The sequence below is a fragment of the Panulirus ornatus genome, chromosome 72 (assembly GCF_036320965.1).
Source record: "Panulirus ornatus isolate Po-2019 chromosome 72, ASM3632096v1, whole genome shotgun sequence".
In the NCBI taxonomy this organism is placed as follows: Eukaryota; Metazoa; Arthropoda; class Malacostraca; order Decapoda; family Palinuridae; genus Panulirus; species Panulirus ornatus.
The window spans coordinates 9,233,302-9,257,528 of record NC_092295.1 but is presented as its reverse complement, the minus strand read 5'-3'; the positions used below and the strand labels follow the sequence as shown (position 1 = coordinate 9,257,528).

At 42.1% G+C, this 24,227-nt stretch overlaps 1 protein-coding gene and 1 long non-coding RNA gene across 2 annotated transcripts in view; one reads left to right on the top strand and one right to left on the bottom strand.

The window, feature by feature from the left end:
• The window catches only part of LOC139748068 (uncharacterized), a 47,757-nt gene extending 30,988 nt beyond the window's left edge, over nt 1–16,769 (bottom strand). Inside the window, exon 1 of the mRNA XM_071660657.1 lies at nt 16,270–16,769. Coding sequence (XP_071516758.1) covers nt 16,270–16,668 — 399 coding nt within the window. The 5' untranslated portion in view covers nt 16,669–16,769. The remainder of the gene's footprint in view (nt 1–16,269) is intronic.
• On the top strand, nt 1,907–16,892 carry LOC139748069 (uncharacterized). The gene is made up of 3 exons (XR_011712529.1): nt 1,907–2,051; nt 16,249–16,350; nt 16,763–16,892. It is a non-coding gene; the product is annotated as an uncharacterized lncRNA (long non-coding RNA).
• Nucleotides 16,893–24,227: the final 7,335 nt, after the last annotated feature.

Here is a 24,227-nt window from a genome sequence, read left to right as displayed (position 1 = left end):
ACACACCCCTGCTGCAAACCAAAATTCACTGAGAAGCAATCACTTTCCTCTCTTCCTATTCATACGCATGCCTTACATCCTCGATAAAAAATTTTCACTGCTTCCAGCAACTTGCCTCCCACACCATATTATCTTAATACCTTCCACAGAGCATCTCTATCAACTTCTTCAGATCTATAAATGCTACATACAAATCCATTTGTTTTTCTAAGTATTTCTCACATACATTCTTCAAAGCAAACATCTGATCCACACATCCTCTACCACTTTTGAAACCACACTGCTCTTCCCCAAACTGATGCTCTGTACATGCCTTCACCCTCTCAATCAATACCCTCCCATATAATTTCCCAGGAATACACAACAAACTTATACCTTTGTAATTTGAACACTCACCTTTATCCCCTTTACCTTTGTACAATGGCACTAAGCATGCATTCCGCCAATCGTTAGGCACTTCACCATGAGCTATACATACAATGAATATCCTCCCCAACCAGTCAACAACACAGTCACCCCTTTTTTGATAAATTCCACTGCAATACCATCCAAACCCACTGCCTTGCAAGCTTTTATCTTCCGCAAAGATTTCACTGCCTCTCCTCTGTTTACCATATCATTTTCCCTGACCCTCTCACTTGGCACACCACCTCGACCAAAACACCCTATATCTGCCACTCATCTAACACAGTCAACAAACCTTCAAAATATTCACTCAATCTCCTTCCCACATCACCAATACTTGTTGTTACCTCCCCATTAGCCCCCTTCACCGATGTTCCCATTTGTTCTCTTGTCTTACACACTTTATTTACCTTCTTCCTAAACATCTTTTTATTCTCATTAAAATTTAATGATACTCTCTCACCCCAACTTTCATTTGCCCTCTTTTTCACCTCTTGCACCTTTCTCATGACTTCCTGCCTCTTTCTTTTATACACATCCCTGTCATGTGCACTATTTCCCAGCAAAAATCATCCAAATGCCCCTCTCTTCTCTTTCACTAATAATCTTACTTCTTCACCCTACCGCTCACTACCCTTTCTAATCTGCCCATCTCCCACACTTCTCATACCTCAAGCATCTTTTGCGCAAGCCATCACTGCTTCCCTAAATACATCCCATTCCTCCCCCACTCCCCTTACATCCTTTGCTCTCACCTTTTTCCCGTCTGTCTCTCCTGGTACTTCCTCACACAAGTCTCTTTCCCAAGCTCACTTACTCTCACCACTCTCTTCACCCCAACATTCTCTCTTCTTTTCTGAAAACCTCTACAAATCTTCACCTTCGCCTCCACAAGATAATGATCAGACATCCCTCCAGTTGCACCTCTCAGTACATCAACATCCAAAAGTCTCTCACATACCTATCAATAAATACTTAATCCAATAATGCTCTCTGGCCATCTCTCCTACTTACATACATATACTTATGTATATCTCTCTTTTTAAACCAGGTATTCCCAATCACCAGTCCTTTTCAGCACACAAATCTACAAGCTCTTCATTTCATTTACAACACTGAACACCCCATGTACACTAATTATTCCCTCAACTGCCACATTACTCACCTTTGCATTCAAATCACCCATCACTATAACCCTGTCTCTTGCATCAAAACTGCTAACATTCACTCAGCTGCTCCCAAAACACTTGCCTTTCATGATCTTTCTTTTCATGCCCAGGTGCATAGGCCCTAATAAATACCCATCTCTCTCCATCTACTTTCAGTTTTACCCATATCAATCTAGAGTTTACTTTCTTACACTCTATCACATACTCCCACAACTGTTCCAGGAGAACTGCTACTCTTTCCTTTGCTCTTGTCCTCTCACCAACCCCTGACTACTCCCAAATTATTCCCAAACCACTCTTCCCGTTTACCTTTGAGCTTTGTTTCACTCAGAGCCAAAGCATCCAGTTTCCTTTCCTCAAACATACTATCTATTTACAGCAGCAGCACCTCCTACCCTCATTGTTTACAATGTTACCATTTTCTTTGAAAGTGTCAGTCATAGAAGTAAATATGTGGTAGATAAAATGTCCTATTAGGTATAATAATCATAGTTTGTTCTATTTGTATTTTGATGTGGTTATAACCCATGAGAAGGTAATTAAGCCCTTCATCAAAAAATTAAGTCTTCTGAAATATATTGTAAGACATTGTCAAGCTTAAATAAAAAAACTGCCAAGTCTCCTGTCAAAGAGATCTACTTCAGAAGTTTGAAATTTGTTTTGAAGCTAAAGTCAACATGATTTCCCAAGTAGCCTTAAATAAGACACTTAAATTGTTGTGTTATGTTTTAGAGAGCATGTTGAATAATATCAGATAAATACTGTTAATTCATATTTATAAACCTATCATTCATTTATCCCAGGGGATAGGAGAGAAAGAACACTTCCCATGCATTTCCCACATGTTGTAGAAGGCGACTAAAGGCGATAGGAGTGGGGGCTAGAAACCTGCCCCTCCTTGTATTCTAACTTTCTAAAAGGGGAAACAGAAGAAGGAGTCACGCGGGGAGTGCTCATCCTCCTTGAAGGCTCAGATTGGGGTGTCTAAATGTGTGTGGATGTAACCAAGATGAGAAAAAAAGGAGAGATAGGTAGTATGTTTGAGGAAAGGAGCCTGGATGTTTTGGCTCTGAGTGAAATGAAGCTCAAGGGTTGAAGAGTGGTTTGGGAATGTCTTGGGAGTAAAATCAGGGGTTAGTGAAAGGACAAGATCAAGGGAAGGAGTAGCACTACTCCTGAAACTTGAGCAGTGGGAGTATATGATAGAGTGTAAGAAAGTAAACTCTAGATTGATATAGGTAAAACTGAAAGTAGATGGAGAGAGATGGGTGATTATTGGTGCATATGCACCCGGGCCTGAGAAGGAAGATCATGAGAGGCAAGTGTTTTGGCAGCAGCTGAGTGAGTGTGTTAGTAGTTTTGATGCACGAGACCGGGTTATAGTGATGGGTGATTTGAATGCAAAGGTGGGTAATGTGGCAGGTGAGGGAATAATTAGTGTACATGGGGTGTTCAGTGTTGTAAACGGAAATGGGGAAGAGCTTGTAGATTTACGTGCTGAAAAAGGACTGGTGATTGGGAATACCTGGTTTAAAAAGAGAGATATACATAAGTATACTAATATAAGTAGGAGAGATGGCCAGAAAGTGTTATTGGATTGTGTTAATTGACAGGCATGCGAAAGAGAGACTTTTGGATGTTAATGTGCTGAGAGGTGCAACTGGAGGGATGTCTGATCGTTATCTTGTGGAGGCGAAGGTGAAGATTCATAGAGGTTTTCAGAAAAGAAGAGAGAATGTTGGGGTGAAGAGAGTGGTGAGAGTAAGTGAGCTTGGGAAAGAGACTTATGTGAGGAAGTATCAGGAGAGACTGAGTACAGAATGGAAAAAGGTGAGAACAAAGGACGTAAGAGGAGTGGGGGAGGAATGGGATGTATTTAGGGAAGCAGCAGGGAGAATGATTTGGTAAACAGAGAAGAGGTAGTAAAAGCTTTGTGGAAGATGAAAGCCGGCAAGGCAGGGAGTTTGGATGGTATTGCAGTGGAATTTATTAAAAAAGGGGGTGACTGTATTGTTGACTGGTTGGTAAGCTTATTTAATGTATGTATGACTCACGGTGAGGTGCTTGAGAGCTGGCAGAATGCTTGCATAGTGCCACTGTACAAAGGCAAAGGGGATACGAGTGAGTGCTCAAATTACAGAGGTATAAGTTTGTTGAGTATTCCTGGGAAATTATATGGGAGGGTATTGATTGAGAGGGTGAAGGCATGTACAGAGCATCAGATTGGGGAAGAGCAGTGTGGTTTCAGAAGTGGTAGAGGATGTGGATCAGGTTTTTGCTTTGAAGAATGTATGTGAGAAATACTTAGAAAAGCAAATGGATTTGTATGTAGCATTTATGGATCTAGAGAGGGAATATGATAGACTTGATAGAGATGCTCTGTGGAAGATATTAAGAATATATGGTATGGCAGGTAAGTTGTTAGAAGCAGTGAAAAGTTTTTATTGAGGATGTAAGGCATGTGCACGTGTAGAAAGAGAGGAAAGTGATTGGTTCTCAGTGAATGTTGGTTTGCGGCAGGGGTGCGTGATATCTCCATGGTAGTTTAATTTGTTTATGGATGGGGTTGTTAGGGAGGTGAATGCAAGTTGTGGAAAGAGGGGCAAGTATGCAATCTGTTGTGGATGAGAGAGCTTGGGAAGTGAGTCAGTTGTCGTTCGCTGATGATACAGCGCTGGTGGCTGATTTGTGTGAGAAACTGCATAAGCTGGTGACTGACTTTTGTAAAGTGTGTGAAAGAGGAGAGCTGAGAGTAAATGTGAATAAGAGCAAGGTTATTTGGTACAGTAGGGTTGAGGGACAAGTCAATTGGGAGGTAAGTTTGAATGGAGAAAAACTGGAGGAAGTAAAGTGTCTTAGATATCTGGGAGTGGATTTGGCAGCGGATGGAACCATGGAAACGGAAGTGAATCATAAGGTGGGGGAGGGGGCGAAAGTTTTGGGAGCATTGAAAAATGTGTGGAAGTCGAGAACGTTATTTTGGAAAGCAAAAATGGGTATGTTTGAAGGAATAGTGGTTCCAACAATGTTATATGGTTGTGAGGCATGGGCAACAGACAGAGTTGCACGGAGGAGGGTGGATGTGCTGGAAATGAGATGTTTGAGGACAATACGTGGTGTGAGGTGGTGTGATTGAGTAAGTACTGAAAGGGTAAGAGAGATGTGTGATAATAAAAAGAGTGTGGTTGAGATAGCAGAAGAGTTTGTTTTGAAATGGTTTGGTCACATGAAGAAAATGAGTGAGGAAAGATTGAAAAAGAGGATATATGTGTCAGAAGTGGAGGGAACGAGGAGAAGTGGGAGACCAAATTGGAGGTGGAGAGATGGAGTGAAAAAGATTTTGAGTGATTGGGGCCTAAACATGCAGGAGGGTGAAAGGCATGCAAGGAATAGAGTGAACTGGAATGATGTGGTATACTGGGGTCGATGTGCTGTCAATGGATTGAAGCAGTTCATGTGAAGCGTCTGGGGTAAACCATGGAAAGTTTTGTGGGGCCTGGATGTGAAAAGGGAGCTGTGGTTTCAGTGCATTAAATAAGACAGCTAGAGACTGAGTGTGAACGAATGTGGCCTTTGTCGTCTTTTCCTAGTGCTACCTCGCGCACATGATGGGGGGAGGGGTTTTCATTTCATGTGTGGCGGGTTGGCGACAGGAATGAATAAAGGCAGCAAGTATGAATTATGTACATGTGTATATATGTATATGTCTGTGTGTGTATATATATGTATAAGTTGAGATGTATAGGTATGTATATGTGCGTGTGTGGACGTGTATGTATATACATGTGTATATGGGTGGGTTGGGCCATTGTTTTGTCTATTTCCTTGCGCTACCTCGCTAACACGGGAGACACCAGCAAAGTATAATAAAACATATAAAATATAATATATATATCAGTTGTTGTTCGCTGATGATACAGCGCTGGTGGCGGATTCATGTGAGAAACTGCAGAAGCTGGTGATGGAGTTTGGTAAAGTGTGTGGAAGAAGAAAGTTAAGAGTAAATGTGAATAAGAGCAAGGTTATTAGGTACAGTAGGGTTGAGGGTCAAGTCAATTGGGAGGTGAGTTTGAATGGAGAAAAACTGGAGGAAGTGAAGTGTTTTAGATATCTGGGAGTGGATCTGTCAGCGGATGGAACCATGGAAGCGGAAATGGATCATAGGGTGGGGGAGGGGGCGAAAATTTTGGGAGCCTTGAAAAATGTGTGGAAGTCGAGAACATTATCCCGGAAAGCAAAAATGGGTATGTTTGAAGGAATAGTAGTTCCAACAATGTTGTATGGTTGCGAGGCGTGGGCTATGGATAGAGTTGTGCGCAGGAGGATGGATGTGCTGGAAATGAGATGTTTGAGGACAATGTGTGGTGTGAGGTGGTTTGATCGAGTAAGTAACGTAAGGGTAAGAGAGATGTGTGGAAATAAAAAGAGCATGGTTGAGAGAGCAGAAGAGGGTGTTTTGAAATGGTTTGGGCACATGGAGAGAATGAGTGAGGAAAGATTGACCAAGAGGATATATGTGTCGGAGGTGGAGGGAACGAGGAGAAGAGGGAGACCAAATTGGAGGTGGAAAGATGGAGTGAAAAGGATTTTGTGTGATCGGGGCCTGAACATGCAGGAGGGTGAAAGGAGGGCAAGGAATAGAGTGAATTGGAGCGATGTGGTATACAGGGGTTGACGTGCTGTCAGTGGATTGAATCAAGGCATGTGAAGCGTCCGGGGTAAACCATGGAAAGCTGTGTAGGTATGTATATTTGCGTGTGTGGACGTGTGTATGTACATGTGTATGGGGGGGGTTGGGCCATTTCTTTCGTCTGTTTCCTTGCGCTACCTCGCAAACGCGGGAGACAGCGACAAAGTATAAAAAAAAAAAAAAAAAAATATTGAATGGAGAAAAACTGGAGGAAGTAAAGTGTTTTAGATATCTGGGAGTGGATCTGGCAGCGGATGGAACCATGGAAGCGGAAGTGAATCATAGGGTGGGGGAGGGGGTAAAAATTCTGGGAGCCTTGAAGAATGTGTGGAAGTCGAGAACATTATCTCGGAAAGCAAAAATGGGTATGTTTGAAGGAATAGTGGTTCCAACAATGTTGTATGGTTGCGAGGCGTGGGCTATGAATAGAGTTGTGCACAGGAGGATGGATGTGCTGGAAATGAGATGTTTGAGGACAATGTGTGGTGTGAGGTCGCTTGATTGAGTAAGTAACGTAAGGGTAAGAGAGATGTGTGGAAATAAAAAGAGCGTGGTTGAGAGAGCAGAAGAGGGTGTTTTGAAATGGTTTGGGCACATGGAGAGAATGAGTGAGGAAAGATTGACCAAGAGGATATATGTGTCAGAGGTGGAGGGAACGAGGAGAAGTGGGAGACCAAATTGCAGGTGGAAAGATGGAGTGAAAAAGATTTTGTGTGATCAGGGCCTGAACATGCAGGAGGGTGAAAGGAGGGCAAGGAATAGAGTGAATTGGATCGATGTGGTATACCGGGGTTGACGTGCTGTCAGTGGATTGAATCAGGGCATGTGAAGCGTCTGGGGTAAACCATGGAAAGCTGTGTAGGTATGTATATTTGCGTGTGTGGACGTATGTATATACATGTGTATGGGGGTGGGTTGGGCCATTGCTTTCGTCTGTTTAATTGCGCTACCTCGCAAACGCGGGAGACAGCAACAACAAAAAAAAAATATATAGTATCTTCCGCAAAGCTTTTACTACCTCTTCTCTGTTTACCAAATCATTTTCCCTAACCCTCTCACTTTGCACACCACCTCGACCAAAACACCCTATATCTGCCACTCTATCATCAAACACATTCAACAAACCTTCAAAATACTCACTCCATCTCCTGCTCACATCACCACTACTTGTTATCACCTCCCCATTTGAGCCCTTCACTGAAGTTCCCATTTGCTCCCTTGTCTTACGCACTTTATTTACCTCCTTCCAGAAGATTTTTTATTCTCCCTAAAATTTAATGATACTCTCTCACCCCAACTCTCATTTGCCCTCTTTTTCACCTCTTGCACCTTACTCTTGATCTCCTGTCTCTTTCCTTTATACATCTCCCAGTCATTTGCATTATTTCCCTGCAAAAATCATCCAAATGCCTCTCTCTTCTCTTTCACTAATAATCTTACTTCTTCATCCCACCACTCACTACCCTTTCTAATCAACCCACCTCCTACTCCTCTCATGCCACAAGCATCTTTTGCGCAATCCATCACTGATTCCCTAAATACATCCCATTCCTCCCCCACTCCCCTTACTTCCACTGTTCTCACCTTTTTCCATTCTGTACTCAGTCTCTCCTGGTACTTCCTCACACAAGTCTCCTTCCCAAGTTCACTTACTCTCACCACCCTCTTCACCCCAACATTCACTCTTCTTTTCTGAAAACCCATACAAATCTTCACCTTAGCCTCCACAAGATAATGATCAGACATCCCTCCAGTTGCACCTCTCAGCACATTAACATCCAAAAGTCTCTCTTTTGCGCGCCTGTCAATTAACACGTAATCCAATAATGCTCTTTAGCAATCTCTCCTACTTACATACGCATACTTATGTATATCTCGCTTTTTAAACCAGGCAAGCCGGCAAGGCAGCAGGTTTGGATGGTATTGCAGTGGAATTTATTAAAAAAGGGGGTGACTGTATTGTTGACTGGTTGGTAAGGTTATTTAATGTATGTATGACTTATGGTGAGGTGCCTGAGGGCTGGCAGAATGCTTGCATAGTGCCACTGTACAAAGGCAAAGGGGATACGAGTGAGTGCTCAAATTACAGAGGTATAAGTTTGTTGAGTATTCCTGGGAAATTATATGGGAGGGTATTGATTGAGAGGGTGAAGGCATGTACAGAGCATCAGATTGGGGAAGAGCAGTGTGGTTTCAGAAGTGGTAGAGGATGTGGATCAGGTTTTTGCTTTGAAGAATGTATGTGAGAAATACTTAGAAAAGCAAATGGATTTGTATGTAGCATTTATGGATCTAGAGAGGGAATATGATAGACTTGATAGAGATGCTCTGTGGAAGATATTAAGAATATATGGTATGGCAGGTAAGTTGTTAGAAGCAGTGAAAAGTTTTTATTGAGGATGTAAGGCATGTGCACGTGTAGAAAGAGAGGAAAGTGATTGGTTCTCAGTGAATGTTGGTTTGCGGCAGGGGTGCGTGATATCTCCATGGTAGTTTAATTTGTTTATGGATGGGGTTGTTAGGGAGGTGAATGCAAGTTGTGGAAAGAGGGGCAAGTATGCAATCTGTTGTGGATGAGAGAGCTTGGGAAGTGAGTCAGTTGTCGTTCGCTGATGATACAGCGCTGGTGGCTGATTTGTGTGAGAAACTGCATAAGCTGGTGACTGACTTTTGTAAAGTGTGTGAAAGAGGAGAGCTGAGAGTAAATGTGAATAAGAGCAAGGTTATTTGGTACAGTAGGGTTGAGGGACAAGTCAATTGGGAGGTAAGTTTGAATGGAGAAAAACTGGAGGAAGTAAAGTGTCTTAGATATCTGGGAGTGGATTTGGCAGCGGATGGAACCATGGAAACGGAAGTGAATCATAAGGTGGGGGAGGGGGCGAAAGTTTTGGGAGCATTGAAAAATGTGTGGAAGTCGAGAACGTTATTTTGGAAAGCAAAAATGGGTATGTTTGAAGGAATAGTGGTTCCAACAATGTTATATGGTTGTGAGGCATGGGCAACAGACAGAGTTGCACGGAGGAGGGTGGATGTGCTGGAAATGAGATGTTTGAGGACAATACGTGGTGTGAGGTGGTGTGATTGAGTAAGTACTGAAAGGGTAAGAGAGATGTGTGATAATAAAAAGAGTGTGGTTGAGATAGCAGAAGAGTTTGTTTTGAAATGGTTTGGTCACATGAAGAAAATGAGTGAGGAAAGATTGAAAAAGAGGATATATGTGTCAGAAGTGGAGGGAACGAGGAGAAGTGGGAGACCAAATTGGAGGTGGAGAGATGGAGTGAAAAAGATTTTGAGTGATTGGGGCCTAAACATGCAGGAGGGTGAAAGGCATGCAAGGAATAGAGTGAACTGGAATGATGTGGTATACTGGGGTCGATGTGCTGTCAATGGATTGAAGCAGTTCATGTGAAGCGTCTGGGGTAAACCATGGAAAGTTTTGTGGGGCCTGGATGTGAAAAGGGAGCTGTGGTTTCAGTGCATTAAATAAGACAGCTAGAGACTGAGTGTGAACGAATGTGGCCTTTGTCGTCTTTTCCTAGTGCTACCTCGCGCACATGATGGGGGGAGGGGTTTTCATTTCATGTGTGGCGGGTTGGCGACAGGAATGAATAAAGGCAGCAAGTATGAATTATGTACATGTGTATATATGTATATGTCTGTGTGTGTATATATATGTATAAGTTGAGATGTATAGGTATGTATATGTGCGTGTGTGGACGTGTATGTATATACATGTGTATATGGGTGGGTTGGGCCATTGTTTTGTCTATTTCCTTGCGCTACCTCGCTAACACGGGAGACACCAGCAAAGTATAATAAAACATATAAAATATAATATATATATCAGTTGTTGTTCGCTGATGATACAGCGCTGGTGGCGGATTCATGTGAGAAACTGCAGAAGCTGGTGATGGAGTTTGGTAAAGTGTGTGGAAGAAGAAAGTTAAGAGTAAATGTGAATAAGAGCAAGGTTATTAGGTACAGTAGGGTTGAGGGTCAAGTCAATTGGGAGGTGAGTTTGAATGGAGAAAAACTGGAGGAAGTGAAGTGTTTTAGATATCTGGGAGTGGATCTGTCAGCGGATGGAACCATGGAAGCGGAAATGGATCATAGGGTGGGGGAGGGGGCGAAAATTTTGGGAGCCTTGAAAAATGTGTGGAAGTCGAGAACATTATCCCGGAAAGCAAAAATGGGTATGTTTGAAGGAATAGTAGTTCCAACAATGTTGTATGGTTGCGAGGCGTGGGCTATGGATAGAGTTGTGCGCAGGAGGATGGATGTGCTGGAAATGAGATGTTTGAGGACAATGTGTGGTGTGAGGTGGTTTGATCGAGTAAGTAACGTAAGGGTAAGAGAGATGTGTGGAAATAAAAAGAGCATGGTTGAGAGAGCAGAAGAGGGTGTTTTGAAATGGTTTGGGCACATGGAGAGAATGAGTGAGGAAAGATTGACCAAGAGGATATATGTGTCGGAGGTGGAGGGAACGAGGAGAAGAGGGAGACCAAATTGGAGGTGGAAAGATGGAGTGAAAAGGATTTTGTGTGATCGGGGCCTGAACATGCAGGAGGGTGAAAGGAGGGCAAGGAATAGAGTGAATTGGAGCGATGTGGTATACAGGGGTTGACGTGCTGTCAGTGGATTGAATCAAGGCATGTGAAGCGTCCGGGGTAAACCATGGAAAGCTGAGTAGGTATGTATATTTGCGTGTGTGGACGTGTGTATGTACATGTGTATGGGGGGGGTTGGGCCATTTCTTTCGTCTGTTTCCTTGCGCTACCTCGCAAACGCGGGAGACAGCGACAAAGTATAAAAAAAAAAAAAAAAAAATATTGAATGGAGAAAAACTGGAGGAAGTAAAGTGTTTTAGATATCTGGGAGTGGATCTGGCAGCGGATGGCACCATGGAAGCGGAAGTGAATCATAGGGTGGGGGAGGGGGTAAAAATTCTGGGAGCCTTGAAGAATGTGTGGAAGTCGAGAACATTATCTCGGAAAGCAAAAATGGGTATGTTTGAAGGAATAGTGGTTCCAACAATGTTGTATGGTTGCGAGGCGTGGGCTATGAATAGAGTTGTGCACAGGAGGATGGATGTGCTGGAAATGAGATGTTTGAGGACAATGTGTGGTGTGAGGTCGCTTGATTGAGTAAGTAACGTAAGGGTAAGAGAGATGTGTGGAAATAAAAAGAGCGTGGTTGAGAGAGCAGAAGAGGGTGTTTTGAAATGGTTTGGGCACATGGAGAGAATGAGTGAGGAAAGATTGACCAAGAGGATATATGTGTCAGAGGTGGAGGGAACGAGGAGAAGTGGGAGACCAAATTGCAGGTGGAAAGATGGAGTGAAAAAGATTTTGTGTGATCAGGGCCTGAACATGCAGGAGGGTGAAAGGAGGGCAAGGAATAGAGTGAATTGGATCGATGTGGTATACCGGGGTTGACGTGCTGTCAGTGGATTGAATCAGGGCATGTGAAGCGTCTGGGGTAAACCATGGAAAGCTGTGTAGGTATGTATATTTGCGTGTGTGGACGTATGTATATACATGTGTATGGGGGTGGGTTGGGCCATTGCTTTCGTCTGTTTAATTGCGCTACCTCGCAAACGCGGGAGACAGCAACAACAAAAAAAAAATATATAGTATCTTCCGCAAAGCTTTTACTACCTCTTCTCTGTTTACCAAATCATTTTCCCTAACCCTCTCACTTTGCACACCACCTCGACCAAAACACCCTATATCTGCCACTCTATCATCAAACACATTCAACAAACCTTCAAAATACTCACTCCATCTCCTGCTCACATCACCACTACTTGTTATCACCTCCCCATTTGAGCCCTTCACTGAAGTTCCCATTTGCTCCCTTGTCTTACGCACTTTATTTACCTCCTTCCAGAAGATTTTTTATTCTCCCTAAAATTTAATGATACTCTCTCACCCCAACTCTCATTTGCCCTCTTTTTCACCTCTTGCACCTTACTCTTGATCTCCTGTCTCTTTCCTTTATACATCTCCCAGTCATTTGCATTATTTCCCTGCAAAAATCATCCAAATGCCTCTCTCTTCTCTTTCACTAATAATCTTACTTCTTCATCCCACCACTCACTACCCTTTCTAATCAACCCACCTCCCACTCCTCTCATGCCACAAGCATCTTTTGCGCAATCCATCACTGATTCCCTAAATACATCCCATTCCTCCCCCACTCCCCTTACTTCCACTGTTCTCACCTTTTTCCATTCTGTACTCAGTCTCTCCTGGTACTTCCTCACACAAGTCTCCTTCCCAAGTTCACTTACTCTCACCACCCTCTTCACCCCAACATTCACTCTTCTTTTCTGAAAACCCATACAAATCTTCACCTTAGCCTCCACAAGATAATGATCAGACATCCCTCCAGTTGCACCTCTCAGCACATTAACATCCAAAAGTCTCTCTTTTGCGCGCCTGTCAATTAACACGTAATCCAATAATGCTCTTTAGCAATCTCTCCTACTTACATACGCATACTTATGTATATCTCGCTTTTTAAACCAGGCAAGCCGGCAAGGCAGCAGGTTTGGATGGTATTGCAGTGGAATTTATTAAAAAAGGGGGTGACTGTATTGTTGACTGGTTGGTAAGGTTATTTAATGTATGTATGACTTATGGTGAGGTGCCTGAGGATTGGCGGAATGCGTGCATATTGCCATTGTACAAAGGCAAAGGGGATAAGAGTGAGTGCTCAAATTACAGAGGTATAAGTTTGTTGAGTATTCCTGGTAAATTATATGGGAGGGTATTGATTGAGAGGGTGAAGGCATGTACAGAGCATCAGATTGGGGAAGAGCAGTGTGGTTTCAGAAGTGGTAGAGGATGTGTGGATCAGGTGTTTGCTTTGAAGAATGTATGTGAGAAATACTTAGAAAAGCAAATGGATTTGTATGTAGCATTTATGGATCTGGAGAAGGCATATGATAGAGTTGATAGAGATGCTCTGTGGAAAGTATTAAGAATATATGGTGTGGGAGGCAAGTTGTTAGAAGCAGTGAAAAGTTTTTATCGAGGATGTAAGGCATGTGTACGTGTAGGAAGAGAGGAAAGTGATTGGTTCTCAGTGAATGTAGGTTTGCGGCAGGGGTGTGTGATGTCTCCATGGTTGTTTAATTTGTTTATGGATGGGGTTGTTAGGGAGGTGAATGCAAGAGTTTTGGAAAGAGGGGCAAGTATGAAGTCTGTTGGGGATGAGAGAGCTTGGGAAGTGAGTCAGTTGTAGTTCGCTGATGATACAGTGCTGGTGGCTGATTCATGTAAGAAACTGCAGAAGCTGGTGACTGAGTTTGGTAAAGTGTGTGAAAGAAGAAAGTTAAGAGTAAATGTGAATAAGAGCAAGGTTATTAGGTACAGTAGGGTTGAGGGTCAAGTCAATTGGGAGGTAAGTTTGAATGGAGAAAAACTGGAGGAAGTAAAGTGTTTTAGATATCTGGGAGTGGATCTGGCAGCAGATGGAACCATGGAAGCGGAAGTGAATCATAGGGTGGGGGAGGGGGCGAAAATCCTGGGAGCCTTGAGGAATGTGTGGAAGTCGAGAACATTTTCTCGGAAAGCATAAATGGCTATGTTTGAAGGAATAGTGGTTCCAACAATGTTGTATGGTTGCGAGGCGTGGGCTATGGATAGAGTTGTGCGCAGGAGGGTGGATGTGCTGGAAATGAGATGTTTGAGAACAATGTGTGGTGTGAGGTGGTTTGATCGAGTAAGTAATGTAAGGGTAAGAGAGATGTGTGGAAATAAAAAGAGCATGGTTGAGAGAGCAGAAGAGGGTGTTTTGAAATGGTTTGGGCACATGGAGAGAATGAGTGAGGAAAGATTGACCAAGAGGATATATGTGTCGGAGGTGGAGGGAACGAGAAGTGGGAGACCAAATTGGAGGTGGAAAGATGGAGTGAAAAAGATTTTGTGTGATCGGGGCCTGAACATGCAGGAGGGTGATAGGCGGGCAAGGAATAGAGTGAATTGGATCGATGTGGTATACCGGGGTTGACGTGCTGTCAGTGGATTGAATCAGGGCATGTGAAGCGTCTGGAGTAAACCATGGAAAGTTGTGTGGGGCCTGGATGTGGAAAGGGAGCTGTGGTTTCAGGCATTATTGCGTGACAGGTGGAGACTGAGTGTGAACGAATGGGGCCTTTGTTGTCTTTTCCTAGTGCTACCTCGCACACATGAGGGGGGAGGTGGATGGTATTCCATGTGTGGCGAGGTGGCGATGGGAATGAATAGGGGCAGACAGTGTGAATTGTGTGCATGGGTATATATGTATGTGTCTGTGTGTGTATATATATGTGTACAGTGAGATGTATAGGTATGTATATTTGCGTGTGTGGGCATGTGTGTGTGTACATTGTGTATGGGGGTGGGTTGGGCCATTTCTTTTGTCTGTTTCCTTGCGCTACCTCGCAAACGCGGGAGACAGCGACAAAGCAAAATAAAATAAATAAATATATATAGTATGGATGGAGTGATAAGAGAGACAAAAGGAAAACTAGGGAAAAGGGGTGAAGAGATGGAGTGTGGCAATGAGATATGGCAGCTAGTGGCAGGCCTGTTTGTGGGTGATGCAGTGTTGTTTGCTGAGAGTGAAGAGGAGTTGCAGAAGTTTTTAAGTGTGTTTTATGATGTGTATAAACGTAGGTGATTGAAGATAAGTGCAAGTAAAAGGAAAATAATGGTGTTTGAAACGACTCAGAGTAAAAGAATAGATTTTGTAAAATCATACAGTGTGAAAGAAAAAAGTGTACTAAATTGTGCTTTAGATATGGGAACAGAAAGACTGAAAGAGCTGAGAAAATTTAAATATTCAGGAGCTCTCTTGGGTAAGTTTGGTGATATGGAAGGAGAGATTAGGGAGAGAGCAGCACAGGTAGAAGAGTCACTAGGTCCCTTAGTAGAATAATGAAGGGCAGAGTTGTAAGTATGGAAGCAAAGAGAGGATTAAAGAACAGCACAGTCCTCCCAACTCTGACCTCTGCAGCCAAAACCTGGACATGGAATAAGTCACAGAGGTCAAGAATCCAGGCTGTAGAAAGGAGCTATCTGAGAAGAGCATGTGGTGTGATTAGATGGAATGAAGAAAGGAATCAAAGGGTGTATAAGAGGTGTGGTATGGCAGGGAATGCAAAGGGAATGAATTGTGGAGTGGCAGAGTGGGTGAAATGTATTACTTTGAAGTAGTTTGGGCATGTGGGAAAAATGCAAGACTGGAAAATCACAAGGAAAGTGTATGACAATACAATTAAATGGGTTGTTGTGAGTGAAAGACCAACTGTGACATGGGCAAATAGCGTAGACGAATATTGGGGGGGAAAAATGATGCAAGAATGTGGAGGGGTGTATGCAGGAGAGGCATGTATGGAAAGGGGTAAGTGGAGACTCTTTTGCCATGGCCACCCCTTGATGGGAGTTCCCAAAGGAAACAGGAGTCAGAGAGATAGATAGATATAGATGGATATATTCACAATACAATCTAAACATACTGACACCATAAGTGTAGGGTATTTCAGAGTATCCTTTGGTGACCAGTTTAAATATCCCTATCTGGTGGTTTACTTCTTACTGTTACATGAAAATATTCTCAATTACTACATGAAATCTTTAGTATGCTAAGAGGGCATTCAGGTTATCCATAGGAGTAGGCATGGTAATCCTAGGTATGATACTCTGCTATGGCTAAAATGGTGAAGTCTACAGCACTGATAAATCCATTTTTGTTGTTGAACTTATGGTCTCAACTAATATGGATACCATTATGTATGGAATTTTCTGTTTAAAACTAAAAATTTCTATGGTGTCTCAACACACAATAACTATGTGATCTGATTAAGTCTGAGTCCCTAAACAATATTAAATTTCAGTGAGATTTTAAGTGTAAAGTGTTACAATATAGTAAGCACGCAAGCATCAAACAGTCCCCCCTAAAACATCAGTATTACATTACAATTTCATCTCCTTCCAGATTGCCCTGTAGTTACTATACCTTCATGTAGAGAAGACTGTCGGTATGGCTGCTTGGGGTGTGCAGGAGAAGTCTACTGTCTAGATAGTTTAATCTGGCCCAGTATGTATTAACAGCTTGCCCGCCACCAGGTGGTAATCGCTGCTGGTAATCTTCTGAAAAAGCACTACTCTTCTCTCCAGTTTTATCACTTGCTGCTAAATATTGCTTTTTTGTTGCAATATCTGCTGCTGTGTTATCTTTTGAAAATAATTTGGGTAGCTCTTCTTGAAGAGTTTTCACTTTTGCCTCTATAACTAAAACACCCTCAATATTGCGTGCTTCTTGCGATTCTTTTGAGAGGGCAGCCAATTCCATTTCAATGCCATGAAGATGACTACTTTCTTGACAGAGGTGTTTGATTTCTGCAATAGTATGCATGATCTTTTTCTTAAGTCCTTCCTTTTTTTGTTTTAAAGTTTTCTTGAAGATTTTGACTTGCCTTTGCAGTGCCTGTTTCTTCTCTTCAATGCAGATGCTAGCAGGCTGGACATCATGGCCACGTGGGTGGTTGCTGTACAAACAGAGGCCACACAAGGGGAGCTCACAATCCCGGCACCAGTACTTTAGAACATCCTCGTGCTCACTGCATGTTTTAAGCCGCTAAGAAGATGAAGACTAATTTCATTATTCCTTATAATGATAACAGATTTCTTTTCATCGAAATGAGTATTTCATAGTATATACAGTCTTAAATTTTCATTTCCTACCATTAATATAAGAACAAAATGAAGAGATATTGGTGAACATTTATATATCAATACCTTGACAACTAAAAGAGTAAGTAAATCAACCAGCAAAACAAAATGACAAAATACAGTTTCTGTATAAATCACCCCATGTCTGCTGACCACCTACCTGAGAGGAGGGAATCAAAAGTGAACACATGCCTGATAACCTCCTCTTGAATAGAAATCTTATATTTTTTTATGACTTACATGTTTCTGAATTTCCTGTTTCATTTACTGGAATTGATATTCTAAAGCTAGTTTAATTAAATCATCTCAGTTAAACACATACTAGGCTACACAACAAAATCCCCAACTTTTGGAAACATGTTAACATGATACCAATCCTAAAACCCTCCAAATCACCCAACTTCCTCTCCTCCTACCACACTATATCTGTTTTTTCTTACAGTGACCATCTCACAGGCAAAACATGCCTTGATTAAAGACATTTCAGTGAAAGAAAAAAAGTAAAAGAAAATGAGAGCAAAAATTAATCAGGGATCCAACAGGTGTTTGTAGACCTGACTCTTTAAGAAAGGTTATATGAAGAGGGAAGGACAAAATAAGGAAGACAATTCCTTAGCATATATATATATATTTACCAGGAATAATTTACCTGGTAAATTATATGGGAGGATATTGATTGAGAGGGTGAAGGCATGTACAGAGCATCAGATTGGGGAAGAGCAGCGTGGTTTCAGAAGTGGTAGAGGATGTGTGGATCAGGTGTTTGCTTTGAAGAATGTATGTGAGAAATACTTAGAAAAGCAAATGGATTTGTATGTAGCATTTATGGATCTGGAGAAGGCATATGATAGAGTTGATAGAGATGCTCTGTGGAAGGTATTAAGAATATATGGTGTGGGAGGCAAGTTGTTAGAAGCAGTGAAAAGTTTTTATCGAGGATGTAAGGCATGTGTACGTGTAGGAAGAGAGGAAAGTGATTGGTTCTCAGTGAATGTAGGTTTGCGGCAGGGGTGTGTGATGTCTCCATGGTTGTTTAATTTGTTTATGGATGGGGTGGTTAGGGAGGTGAATGCAAGAGTTTTGGAAAAAGGGGCAAGTATGAAGTCTGTTGGGGATGAGGGAGCTTGGGAAGTGAGTCAGTTGTTGTTCGCTGATGATACAGCGCTGGTGGCTGATTCATGTGAGGAACTGCAGAAGCTGGTGACTGAGTTTGGTAAAGTGTGTGAAAGAAGAAAGTTAAGAGTAAATGTGAATAAGAGTAAGGTTATTAGGTACAGTAGGGTTGAGGGTCAAGTCAATTGGGAGGTGAGTTTGAATGGAGAAAAACTGGAGGAAGTGAAGTGTTTTAGATATCTGGGAGTGGATCTGGCAGCGGATGGAACCATGGAAGCAGAAGTGGATCATAGGGTGGGGGAGGGGGCGAAAATTCTGGGAGCCTTGAAGAATGTTTGGAAGTCGAGAACATTATCTCGGAAAGCAAAAATGGGTATGTTTGAAGGAATAGTGGTTCCAACAATGTTGTATGGTTGCGAGGCGTGGGCTATGGATAGAGTTGTGCGCAGGAGGATAGATGTGCTGGAAATGAGTTTGAGGACAATGTGTGGTGTGAGGTGGTTTGATCGAGTAAGTAACGTAAGGGTAAGAGAGATGTGTGGAAATAAAAAGAGCGTGGTTGAGAGAGCAGAAGAGGGTGTTTTGAAATGGTTCGGGCACATGGAGAGAATGAGTGAGGAAAGATTGACCAAGAGAATATATGTGTCGGAGGTGGAGGGAACGAGGAGAAGAGGGAGACCAAATTGGAGGTGGAAAGATGGAGTGAAAAAGATTTTGTGTGATCGGGGCCTGAACATGCAGGAGGGTGAAAGGAGGGCAAGGAATAGAGTGAATTGGAGCGATGTGGTATACCGGGGTTGACGTGCTGTCGGTGGATTGAATCAAGGCATGTGTGTGTGTACATTGTGTATGGGGGGGGGTTGGGCCATTTCTTTTCTTTTTCCTTGCGCTACCTCGAAAAACGCGGGAGACAGCGACAAAAAAAATAAAATAAATAAATATATATAGTATGGATGGAGTGATAAGAGAGACAAAAGGAAAACTGGGGAAAGGGTGAAGAGAGGGGAGTGTGGCAATGAGATATGGCAGCTAGTGGCAGGCCTGTTTGTGGGTGATGCAGTGTTGTTTGCTGAGAGTGAAGAGGAGTTGCAGAAGTTTTTAAGTGTGTTTTATGATGTGTATAAACGTAGGTGATTGAAGATAAGTGCAAGTAAAAGGAAAATAATGGTGTTGAAACGACTCAGAGTAAAAGAATAGATTTTGTAAAATCATACAGTGTGAAAGAAAAAAGTGTACTAAATTGTGCTTTAGATATGGGAACAGAAAGACTGAAAGAGCTGAGAAAATTTAAATATTCAGGAGCTCTCTTGGGTAAGTTTGGTGATATGGAAGGAGAGATTAGGGAGAGAGCAGCACAGGTAGAAGAGTCACTAGGTCCCTTAGTAGAATAATGAAGGGCAGAGTTGTAAGTATGGAAGCAAAGAGAGGATTAAAGAACAGCACAGTCCTCCCAACTCTGACCTCTGCAGCCAAAACCTGGACATGGAATAAGTCACAGAGGTCAAGAATCCAGGCTGTAGAAAGGAGCTATCTGAGAAGAGCATGTGGTGTGATTAGATGGAATGAAGAAAGGAATCAAAGGGTGTATAAGAGGTGTGGTATGGCAGGGAATGCAAAGGGAATGAATTGTGGAGTGGCAGAGTGGGTGAAATGTATTACTTTGAAGTAGTTTGGGCATGTGGGAAAAATGCAAGACTGGAAAATCACAAGGAAAGTGTATGACAATACAATTAAATGGGTTGTTGTGAGTGAAAGACCAACTGTGACATGGGCAAATAGCGTAGACGAATATTGGGGGGGAAAAATGATGCAAGAATGTGGAGGGGTGTATGCAGGAGAGGCATGTATGGAAAGGGGTAAGTGGAGACTCTTTTGCCATGGCCACCCCTTGATGGGAGTTCCCAAAGGAAACAGGAGTCAGAGAGATAGATAGATATAGATGGATATATTCACAATACAATCTAAACATACTGACACCATAAGTGTAGGGTATTTCAGAGTATCCTTTGGTGACCAGTTTAAATATCCCTATCTGGTGGTTTACTTCTTACTGTTACATGAAAATATTCTCAATTACTACATGAAATCTTTAGTATGCTAAGAGGGCATTCAGGTTATCCATAGGAGTAGGCATGGTAATCCTAGGTATGATACTCTGCTATGGCTAAAATGGTGAAGTCTACAGCACTGATAAATCCATTTTTGTTGTTGAACTTATGGTCTCAACTAATATGGATACCATTATGTATGGAATTTTCTGTTTAAAACTAAAAATTTCTATGGTGTCTCAACACACAATAACTATGTGATCTGATTAAGTCTGAGTCCCTAAACAATATTAAATTTCAGTGAGATTTTAAGTGTAAAGTGTTACAATATAGTAAGCACGCAAGCATCAAACAGTCCCCCCTAAAACATCAGTATTACATTACAATTTCATCTCCTTCCAGATTGCCCTGTAGTTACTATACCTTCATGTAGAGAAGACTGTCGGTATGGCTGCTTGGGGTGTGCAGGAGAAGTCTACTGTCTAGATAGTTTAATCTGGCCCAGTATGTATTAACAGCTTGCCCGCCACCAGGTGGTAATCGCTGCTGGTAATCTTCTGAAAAAGCACTACTCTTCTCTCCAGTTTTATCACTTGCTGCTAAATATTGCTTTTTTGTTGCAATATCTGCTGCTGTGTTATCTTTTGAAAATAATTTGGGTAGCTCTTCTTGAAGAGTTTTCACTTTTGCCTCTATAACTAAAACACCCTCAATATTGCGTGCTTCTTGCGATTCTTTTGAGAGGGCAGCCAATTCCATTTCAATGCCATGAAGATGACTACTTTCTTGACAGAGGTGTTTGATTTCTGCAATAGTATGCATGATCTTTTTCTTAAGTCCTTCCTTTTTTTGTTTTAAAGTTTTCTTGAAGATTTTGACTTGCCTTTGCAGTGCCTGTTTCTTCTCTTCAATGCAGATGCTAGCAGGCTGGACATCATGGCCACGTGGGTGGTTGCTGTACAAACAGAGGCCACACAAGGGGAGCTCACAATCCCGGCACCAGTACTTTAGAACATCCTCGTGCTCACTGCATGTTTTAAGCCGCTAAGAAGATGAAGACTAATTTCATTATTCCTTATAATGATAACAGATTTCTTTTCATCGAAATGAGTATTTCATAGTATATACAGTCTTAAATTTTCATTTCCTACCATTAATATAAGAACAAAATGAAGAGATATTGGTGAACATTTATATATCAATACCTTGACAACTAAAAGAGTAAGTAAATCAACCAGCAAAACAAAATGACAAAATACAGTTTCTGTATAAATCACCCCATGTCTGCTGACCACCTACCTGAGAGGAGGGAATCAAAAGTGAACACATGCCTGATAACCTCCTCTTGAATAGAAATCTTATATTTTTTTATGACTTACATGTTTCTGAATTTCCTGTTTCATTTACTGGAATTGATATTCTAAAGCTAGTTTAATTAAATCATCTCAGTTAAACACATACTAGGCTACACAACAAAATCCCCAACTTTTGGAAACATGTTAACATGATACCAATCCTAAAACCCTCCAAATCACCCAACTTCCTCTCCTCCTACCACACTATATCTGTTTTTTCTTACAGTGACCATCTCACAGGCAAAACATGCCTTGATTAAAGACATTTCAGTGAAAGAAAAAAAGTAAAAGAAAATGAGAGCAAAAATTAATCAGGGATCCAACAGGTGTTTGTAGACCTGACTCTTTAAGAAAGGTTATATGAAGAGGGAAGGACAAAATAAGGAAGACAATTCCTTAGCATATATATATATATTTACCAGGAATAATTTACCTGGTAAATTATATGGGAGGATATTGATTGAGAGGGTGAAGGCATGTACAGAGCATCAGATTGGGGAAGAGCAGCGTGGTTTCAGAAGTGGTAGAGGATGTGTGGATCAGGTGTTTGCTTTGAAGAATGTATGTGAGAAATACTTAGAAAAGCAAATGGATTTGTATGTAGCATTTATGGATCTGGAGAAGGCATATGATAGAGTTGATAGAGATGCTCTGTGGAAGGTATTAAGAATATATGGTGTGGGAGGCAAGTTGTTAGAAGCAGTGAAAAGTTTTTATCGAGGATGTAAGGCATGTGTACGTGTAGGAAGAGAGGAAAGTGATTGGTTCTCAGTGAATGTAGGTTTGCGGCAGGGGTGTGTGATGTCTCCATGGTTGTTTAATTTGTTTATGGATGGGGTGGTTAGGGAGGTGAATGCAAGAGTTTTGGAAAAAGGGGCAAGTATGAAGTCTGTTGGGGATGAGGGAGCTTGGGAAGTGAGTCAGTTGTTGTTCGCTGATGATACAGCGCTGGTGGCTGATTCATGTGAGGAACTGCAGAAGCTGGTGACTGAGTTTGGTAAAGTGTGTGAAAGAAGAAAGTTAAGAGTAAATGTGAATAAGAGTAAGGTTATTAGGTACAGTAGGGTTGAGGGTCAAGTCAATTGGGAGGTGAGTTTGAATGGAGAAAAACTGGAGGAAGTGAAGTGTTTTAGATATCTGGGAGTGGATCTGGCAGCGGATGGAACCATGGAAGCAGAAGTGGATCATAGGGTGGGGGAGGGGGCGAAAATTCTGGGAGCCTTGAAGAATGTTTGGAAGTCGAGAACATTATCTCGGAAAGCAAAAATGGGTATGTTTGAAGGAATAGTGGTTCCAACAATGTTGTATGGTTGCGAGGCGTGGGCTATGGATAGAGTTGTGCGCAGGAGGATAGATGTGCTGGAAATGAGATGTTTGAGGACAATGTGTGGTGTGAGGTGGTTTGATCGAGTAAGTAACGTAAGGGTAAGAGAGATGTGTGGAAATAAAAAGAGCGTGGTTGAGAGAGCAGAAGAGGGTGTTTTGAAATGGTTCGGGCACATGGAGAGAATGAGTGAGGAAAGATTGACCAAGAGAATATATGTGTCGGAGGTGGAGGGAACGAGGAGAAGAGGGAGACCAAATTGGAGGTGGAAAGATGGAGTGAAAAAGATTTTGTGTGATCGGGGCCTGAACATGCAGGAGGGTGAAAGGAGGGCAAGGAATAGAGTGAATTGGAGCGATGTGGTATACCGGGGTTGACGTGCTGTCGGTGGATTGAATCAAGGCATGTGAAGCGTCTGGGGTAAACCATGGAAGGCTGTGTAGGTATGTGTATTTGCGTGTGAGGACGTATGTATATACATGTGTATGGGGGTGGGTTGGGCCATTTCTTTCGTCTGTTTCCTTGCGCTACCTCGCAAATGCGGGAGACAGCAACAGAGCAAAAAAAAAAAAAATATATATATATATTTCTTTTTCTTTTAAACTATCCGCCATTTCCCGCATTAGCGAGGTAGCGTTAAGAACAGAGGACTGGGCCTTTGTGGAATATCCTCACCTGGCCCCCCTCTGTTCCTTCTTTTGGAAAATTGAAAAAAAAAAAAAAAACGAGAGGGGAGGATTTCCAGCCTCCTGCTCCCTCCCCTTTTAGTCGCCTTCTACGACACGCAGGGAATACGTGGGAAGTATTCTTCATCCCCTATCCCCAGGGATAAATATGGAATAATATACACATAAAAGTATTCAGAAGAACACCACTGATATGTTTAGAAACAAACTTGGTAAACACTTTACTTCTTTTCCACAGCTAACATTGTTTGTGCCTCCAGAGATATATTTCTCATTAAGTCCTCCTTTCTCTACATCATAAAATTCAAGATTCTGATATTGCAGACAGCCTCAAACAGACACAATGAACTGTTCCAGTTTGCTTCCCTCTACATTCTTTCTATGTTGGTGCACCACCAATGGTGAATAATTTCTGATAAAGGATTTCCTCAACAAACTGACTTGCAAACTTGTCTAACCTATAAAGCCCCACCCATCTCAGTGTAGTGCTACATCTTCAAGTTACATTTAAGAACCCCAAGAAGCAATACAAACTGGATTCTGATTTCTTCATCTTCACCTGCCACACAACCAGTGCATCACAACTCCTATGCTAAGGCTGAGGTAAAGAAGTACCTTAATCAAGCTGAAAGAGCACAATCTCCTTCACATCTAGAAGGAGCAGAAGTCACACCTAACCATAGTGACCATACAAACAAACAAGTCCTTGGCTGTTT